The sequence below is a fragment of the Heterocephalus glaber genome, unplaced genomic scaffold (assembly GCF_053883595.1).
Source record: "Heterocephalus glaber isolate CG9 unplaced genomic scaffold, H.glaber_assembly_v1.0 deba00001806, whole genome shotgun sequence".
NCBI classification, from domain to species: domain Eukaryota; kingdom Metazoa; phylum Chordata; class Mammalia; order Rodentia; family Bathyergidae; genus Heterocephalus; species Heterocephalus glaber.
Genome location: NW_028258481.1, coordinates 20,239 through 28,924, shown reverse-complemented (window position 1 = coordinate 28,924; position 8,686 = coordinate 20,239). Strand labels below are relative to the sequence as shown.

Here is an 8,686-nt window from a genome sequence, read left to right as displayed (position 1 = left end):
TATTTCTGAGCTCATCTATTTTTTTTTTATCTGTTTCTGTTCTAGAGCCTCTAATCATGTCTTTCACTCTGTTCATCACCTCTGTAGTTATCTGGGAGATTATTTCTGTTTTGAATTTTTCTAGAGCCTAATTCATCTGTTTTGTTACTTCCTGTACTATCAGTTCAGGGTGTCCAGGTGGTTGATTATTGGACTTTTCCACCTCATTTAACACCAGAATTTGCCCTTTTGGGGGGGGGGGTCTGAGTTTGTGCCTTATTTAAATGTCTTCTCATTTTTGTTTTTGGTACTGTCCTTGGTTTAGTTCCTGGGTTTATACTTCGAAGTTGCTTATTGTAAGTATATTTTTTGATGTATTTAGAACCCTTATGGAATGATTGCTTCTAAGAGGTGTCTTCCAGATATAGCTGGTCTTTACGTTTTGAGCCTCTAATGGCTCTGAGGCTGTCTCATTTTCATTATACCAGGAAAGACAACTGATTAGATCAATCACAACACTTTAGCCCAAGTGATACAATTAGCAACACAATAGCATCAAGTACCTCTTAGAAAATGACAATTTGTGGTAGTTATTAATCTATCATCTTTAACTGTGTGAATTAAATCAAAATCAAGGACCAACCCAACATATGTTTATAGTGAATAAACTCTTCAATAAAGCAACTTTACCATTTGAAATGTTTAGTTAGAAGGAGTTTCAGAGGGAGGTATAGGTAAGTAGACGGATAGGGGAAGGTTAGCAGTGAGACCAGAGGACACAGGTGAGAGAAAGAAAGAGAAGAAATGAAAACTAAAGAAGAAATATGAACCAGGGCCAGAACAGGAACACAAAGGGAAATGAAGAACAATGTGGGACAGCAAGGGAGTGAGGGAGAGAGAGAGAGAAAGAAAACAGAAAAGAAAGAAAAAAGAGAAAAATAAAAAATTTGAGTAGAAAAAGAAGGAAAAATATTAAAAATAAGAGCAAAAAAATAGTGGTAATTTTGAAAATAACAAATACATGATAAAAATGAAGAGCCCTTTCACTGTATGTCTCTGCTGTCACAATAGACAACATGGGCAGCAGTGTGCAGTTATAAGTCAATGAGTCTCAGTTAGCCAGTCACAGACCCATGAGATTCAGGCAGATTTCTGGCTGCAAGTCCCAAGTTGAGCTCCTTGTCCTCCTGAAGACTTGAACTGTGCAAGTTTCTATTGCAAGTTCCAGCTGCCTTTCCCCTGAAGATAGTCCAGGTTCCGATGGGAGGTGATGATTCCTCCAACTCACCAAGTATGGTGGTCTGGTGTGCCTTTATTGCAGAGATTCTCTTCACTCTTCCACTGGGTTTCAGTTATCATCAGGGAGCCTGAGAGAGGTCCACTCTCTGTTGTTCACTTCTGAAGCTCAAGACAATGACCTTTGTGTCCCCCTGTGCCTCTGTAGTGTGGAACCAAGTAGCTGCACAGCAAAAAGGCCAGAGGTGGGGGGACAGGGGGCTCTGTTGTTGCAGGTGCCCGTGCTGCTCCATGGGTGGCTGTTCTCTCTGGGAGGCTGTCTCACATGAGGGGAAAGGTCACCCAGTATTTCTAAAACAGGACAGGTTAACACAGATGGGGTCTTTGCGATAGCCTACACAGAGCACAAGAACAACATATTTTACAGTTCGTGGACAGATGTGCTACAGTAATTATTCATTCCATGTTATGTTTGACAGCTCCTTCTACTTCATATATAATGACCAAGGGATAATATTCATAGTTTATAATTCTACATAAATAATTATAAATGACCAATATTTTAAGTTACTAGAAAACAAATTCATGAACATATTAAAGAGTGGCACAGATCATTGTTTATGAAAACATCCAAATTAAATACAGTGAAATATTGCATAAGGAGTAGTCATGTGGTCTGATAATACTTCGTGCTGTAGTGAAGGAAGTAGATCATAAGGATAAAAGTTTCAAACTTTGTTATTAGACATGTAAATTAATGAAAGAATTCTGAGAAATTGAGAGCTAAATATATGCACAATACTCCTACATGTAAACCCCTTTGTAATGAGTAACTATGTGCTCTGCAACAATACTTACACTTACATGATGAAATATTAAAGAGGAACAACATTAAAGTCACTGAAATATATGCAGCAACTTCAATACCATGTAAAGACATTGGTAAGTTATGAAGTGTGATACATGAAATAAACACTACAAATATTAGTTTGCATTAGTTTGTCAATAAGAAATAACCGGTAGTTCATACTTTTTTCTTCTGTTACCTTTATCCAGTTTTAGGATTAGCACCATGTTGAGTTCCTAAAATGAGGGGAGAAGTGTTCCTTTTCCTGCTTTAATTGTTTGATATAATTTATCAGTTAAAATGTATATGAGCCTATCATTGTCATATAGGTAGGTTATCAAGCTAGGAATATACTTTCTTTAATAGGTGCTATTCAAATTTTATATTGCCTCCAGAGTTAGTTTCATTAATTTGTCTTCCAAGGTACTTCTTAGAAGTTATCAAATTTATTTCAAAAAAGAATTTTGTAATATGCTTTCTATATCCTTTTAATTTCTGTAAAATCTGTGGTAATGTCTCCTAGATATTGATATTGTAATTTTTAAAATGTATAATTGATATTGTTTAATAGGAAGAAAGGTCTAAAGGAGCAGGGGAAGTGGGAGGGGTAGGGGAAAGGAAAAAAGGGAAAAGAAAAAATATGAGAAAAGGAAAAAAATGGAAACAAAGTCTTTGCAAATAGGAAAGGGTGGAGGGGGTGAAGGGAGGGCAGGGGAAGGGGAAAAAAATAAGAACCAAGATACTCATGTAACGGTACAAGATCCCAATGATGAATGTAACTGTTTTTTATACCTAAAATGTACCAATAAAGTTAGTGGAAAATAAAAAGAAAAGAAATAACTGGTATCCAGTGACAGATATCTTAGGTAGCAAAATCTAGAGAAAAAAAGTGCCTTAATATGATAAAAGTCTTCTTTTGGTTATTGAGAGTGGGAGGAAAGTAGTATAGACTTTTCAGGGTGGTCATTTCCTATCGATGTATTTGAGACTTACATGTTCATTTAACAAGTATTTTAAAATATATTTGGAACTTTAACTGATATGTCAGAAATTCAGGCTACTCCACATTTTTCAAAGAGATTTATTTTAATACTTGGGGAGAGAAATAATCAGATAATACATTTCTAAAAAATGGATGATCTATGATAAATTACATATAGAAGTTTAGGGAAAATGGGAAAGTTGGTTTCTATTACCGACTAAAACCTACTTAATTATATGGCTCATCAATCAGGAATCAAAACACCAAGAGATAGCCGATTTTGGAGATGTAAACTAGGAGTTAATGATATGTCTGTTAGAAGCTAGTGATGATTCACGTTTCTTTTTTGTGAAAGCAACTAGAGAATGTCAGTTACTGATAAGGAGTCCAGAAGCTCACCGGGATACTGTGTAATAAAAAATGAAATTGACAACTATGGTCTTGTGTCAGTCAGTAATTAGCTTACGTACTAAGGCAAGTGAACAGAACTTTATCAACACCCATTATGGAAATATAAGAAAAATGAGCTAAGATAGTAGCTAATATTTTCAAATTTGGTTTGCTTAAATTCAGACCAAGTTTTCGTGATACAAACCCAAGGTCCTTGTTCTACTTGAAATTGAGTATTAAGGCAAAACAAAAGATGTGCTGAGCTATGGAGCCTCGAGTATGAATCCAGCAAAAGCAGCTGTCGTCTGTGTTTGCTGAACTTTCATTAAGCTCAACTTAAAGTAAAGCCATAACATAGGAAATGAGTTGCTGCATCCACATCTCTTCACTGTCGCTTCCACAGTGTCCAGTGAGGAAATGTTCAAATGTACAGCAACACCTTGGTTTGTGAGCATAGTTCATTCTGGGAACATGCTTGTAATCGAAAGGAAATCTAATATCAAAGCAAATTTCCCAGTAAGAAATAATGAAAACTTGGATGATTTGTTACACAATGCAAAAATATTCATATAAAGTGATTATGATATAGTAATACAATACAAAATGATACAGAAAATATAAAGAAAAATAAACAAATTAACCTGCATTTACCTTTGAAACCCTTCGTGGCTGGTATGAGGAAGACAGGAAGAGGAATGTGATTGTGTAGGATGACTTCCACTATCACTAAGGGAATCACTGCATTCCATTGGCTCAGTGGAATCTGTTTCTTTTTGTGTAACTTTAACAAGGACTCTATTCAATGATACTTGCTTTTGCCTCCTTTTGAGGATTTCACAGAAATGTGGCATTGCGTTGTCATTAAATTCATCACTCACATTCCTACCGCCTTATTCAGGTGGTGCATTTCTGCAAAATTTTGCACTCTTTCCCACATTGTACACATCTCCCTAGTCTCATTTGAAGTGAAGGATCCCTCCACCTTTTTCTCCTCCTCTTCTGCAGATGAGACCCTCCATAACCTCTTGCCTTTGGGAGAGGATTACCCACAATTCCTAGGACAGATTGGCTCAGTTGTGATCATGCAATGTTCGGCATCAGGTACTGTTCATAGTACAAGACATCATTTGTTTATCAAGTTAAATTTATTGGAAATGTTTGCTCATCTTGTGGAACATTTGCTGCACAAGTTATTCACAATGCAAGGTTTTACTGTAATTCATTCTAAAATTCAGATAAAATGGATGAGTGCAATATATTTGTATCAAATCATAGGAAATGATAAACACCATTCTAAACATAGCATTTTCAATAGCTTAATTGATTACAGTACAACAATAAATTCATTTAAAGCTAAAGTATCAACAGTAATGTACATGAAAATATGAGATGTAATTAAGACATAAATAAACAATTATTTGTTTGCATTATGTGGATTGACAATGCAGTTTGGGATTTATTAGCCTCCTGATCGTGTCTTTAACATCCTTGTTCCTGAGGCTGTAGATGAGGGGATTCAGCATGGGAACCACTACTGTATAAAGCACAGTGGCCACTTTGACCAGCAGCCAGGAGCCCTTGGAGCTGGGCACACAGTAGAGGAGAAGGAGGATGCCATGGAAGATGCTGATGGCCATTAGGTGGGAGGTGCAGGTGGAGAAGGCTTTTTGGAGTCCACCCTTGAAGGGCATCCTGATGATAGTCACCACGATGACCACATAGGAGGCAAGGGTGATCAGGAGGCTGCAGGCCTCACTCAGTATAGAAATTATTAAACATATCATCTGGCTGAAGGAGGGGTCGGAGCAGGACACATCCAGGACAGCAGAGTACTCACAGCCAAAGTGGTTGATGATGCTGGACTCGCAGTAGGACAACTGCACAAGAGAATACGTGATTGTCAAGGAACAGAGTACACCCCACATGTAAGTTCCTGCCACCAGGACAGCACAGAGCTTAGGAGGCATGGCCACTGTGTAGAGCAGGGGGTTACAGACAGCCATGAACCGGTCATAGGCCATCACTGCCAACATGAACATCTCCGTGAACACACAGGCACAGCCAAAGAAAAACTGTGCCATGCACCCTCTGAAAGAGATTGTTCTTTCCTCCACGACCAGGATCTCTAAGAGTTTGGGGGTAAACACACTCGAATAACAAATATCCAAAAAGGAAAGATGGCTGAGGAAAAAGTACATGGGCGTGTGAAGTTTGGGATTGAGTTTCCGGACCACAATTATGCCCAAGTTCCCCAGCAGAGTGACTGTGTAGATGGCCAGGAACACCAGGAAGAGGGCCACCTGGAGCTGGGGGTAATCTGAGAACCCCACCAGGACGAACGAGGTCACATAGCTCCGATTTCCCAAGTGAAGCAGCATGATGCTTAATTAGGAAATGCAGATAAAAGTAGAAGGAAAGTTGGGCAGCAGAACTTGAGCAAATGAGTTGGCTGAAGCTGGGCAGAGGCTCAGTGTAAACCAGTGAAGACAAGTGTGGTCAGCTGGCATCCACGGAGGCTCTGGATCACTTTGGGGTATTATTTGGCCACTTTTCGACTTGTCGCTCTGGGCAATTAGCTTTGTCCTTCAACAATTTATTGATCTTATCTATCCATAAAAAGAATATTATACACATTATTATTTTATATAAATCAATAATAAATGTTACCACTATTGAGAATAACCAGAGTAAATCATGTTTTGAAGAAATCAAAGGCGACAGAGCAAACCCAAACATATATTAAGCATGGTGGCCATGTGATTATGGATGTGGAGTCCTTGAAAAGATCAAATATTTTAGCGCATAAATAAAAATGTGGTACAAAATTGTGAGGGAGAAGCAAAATATCTTGTCAGATATTCCCAGGTCTGTAGTGATATACTGAATTTTCACCCTTTCTAGGCATATCCTATTACAAGGAACTCAAAAAACATCTACTTCAGAGGAACTTTAGGTGATTTGATCAATAGTTCTATTAATATTGATATTACTTCAATTTTATATCTACTGCATGGTTACTGGTAGGCCTTAAACAATAAAATCTAATGATCTCCTGATAAACTAGTCCAGAGATATCCTTAGAAGTCTAATATTGATTACTGTTGGTTATGAAGTTGGTTTGCAGTACATATCATATTGAAAAGAAACAACAACTTACAAACTCTATAAACAGAGTAGTATAAGTAATATCTCTTATAAGAGAACCAAAATCCTTTCATGTTACAAGCCTAAGTGCGGACATCAAGGAAGTACGACAGAACATGTAAGATTGAACTACATGAAGTGCTTGTTTTTGCATGCCACCAGGAATCTGATTATTAGATATTGCATATGGTGAATTCTGAATGAAAAACTGATTTTGCAAGCGGTTGTGAAGACCCAATAAACATCTTGAGCACATCTGGGAACTGACACCCTCATGGCCTTGTCTGTAGCCATTGAGTCTGCTATGAATGAAATCTGCCACTACCATTCCTAGGTAAAGAGCACCAGCTACTCCACCACACGGTCCAGTGCATAGACGAGTCGGTGGACCTCTGTGAATGTTATCTCTTAATCAATGTGTTCCTAAAGAAGTCTTCCTTTTATATTCAGGAACTTAGATTGTTTTTATTGGGTTGAGAATTTTGACAAAAACCTGGGTCTATCTACTGTAAGAGAGTCTGATGAGACCAAGGTATCAGTAAGGCTCTGCTAGTTGACATAGAGACAGAATTCCTGAATGGTTAGATTATACACTGTCTAATGGTAACAAAGTAACCATTCTAAGAGTCTCTAATCCAATCACAAAAGAATAATCGACACAGTTTGAAAGCAACAAATTTTTGAATAGTTTTACAGGCTTGATGTTCAGTCTTGATTGCCAAAATGTATACTGTCCATTCCAGACATTAAAGTTCCTGTCCTCACACCAGGAAGTTCTCCTTCAAATGTGGTTTTTGAAAGAAACCACAGGACTAATCACAGTCAATTCTGTATTTTAATATTTATCTTTGTTGTTCTACAAATAATGAATTTCCTTGTAAGTTTAGGTTCCAGTAGGCATATTTCAATTTTGGAAGTTGTTGTTTTTTAAGCATTCTTTACTTTCACAGTACAGAAAATCAAATATTTCAGATACTTGGCTTGGCCTTGTGCTTTTTCTTAGGTAAAATCATGACTATATTTGCTTGTTTGTTCTGTCATTTGCCTCTTTCAATGGTTAGAAATTGTCCTGGAGAGCTACTTCTTAGGACAACATTCTTGACACAGTATTAATCTTTCTGAGCTGATAAAGTACCAAGAACCAGGCTCAGTATCCCAAGAAAATCTTCTGGCTCAGAAAGAATGAACTCAGTTCACTACTATTACTCATTTCTGGCTTCGAGCCTGGACTTAGCTTATGAATTTAACTCAATTCACTACCATGCCAAAATTTGTTCCTTGATTGCTACTAAGCCATGCCCTTTATGCTTATATGCTTACAATTTTTGGACCAAGTTATAGATTGCGCATTTATTATTACATGTTTTACCCTGCCTGATTCTCTCATTCCCATTGCTGATTGAGTGCCCTTTCATCCTAATAGCATAGAATGGACCAACTACATTTCTTGACTTCTACAGGCTCTCTGCCTAGAATCCTTTGCTATAATTTCATTTGCCTTTAAAATCACTGATAGTTATGGTGATTCTAGTTTTATGTGCTATTATGATTTGGGGATTTTGCTGATCCTTTATTAAATTTTCTTTCACCTGGCCTTTGGAAGGCTACTCACAATGTGGTTAGAGCGTGATTTTAATTTAATGTACAAAGAGCCATCAAAACATGAAAGAGTTCAAATAATTTTTAAATGACCCCCTTGATTCATTTCTCAATTTGGAAAGTGAGGTCCCCACTGCATATTTAATACTTTACAAATAGAATAGCTACTCAAGAGTGAAAAGAGTACAATAATTGCTAAACTGATGTCACGGTGATAATTTTATACAAACAGTCATGGTGTAATTTGGAGCTATTTAAGCAGTATGCTGTGGGGGATTCTGAATCACTGTGCTTATGTTTACAGCATTAGACAAAAAGCGGTCCTATGGTTTTCATTCTGCAGTGCTTTTAGTCTTACCTGAATTAATTTTCATTTTTGGTTTCTGAATTGCCTTGACTTCACTATGCAGTGATATATTTTCTTAATTTTCCCAATGATATAACATTACAATCTTATTCCTTGTGATTTTTATTTTATAATCTCAAATTGTGACTATCGTAAAGTCAGA

The 8,686-nt window shown here is 37.2% G+C and overlaps 1 protein-coding gene across 1 annotated transcript; it reads right to left on the bottom strand.

Annotated features, from left to right (window-relative positions):
• Positions 1-4,861: 4,861 nt before the first annotated feature.
• On the bottom strand, positions 4,862-5,812 carry LOC147820674 (olfactory receptor 1165-like). Its single transcript, XM_087203699.1, has one exon. It carries the CDS (start codon positions 5,810-5,812, stop codon positions 4,862-4,864), a length of 951 nt encoding a protein of 316 aa, XP_087059825.1.
• Positions 5,813-8,686: the final 2,874 nt, after the last annotated feature.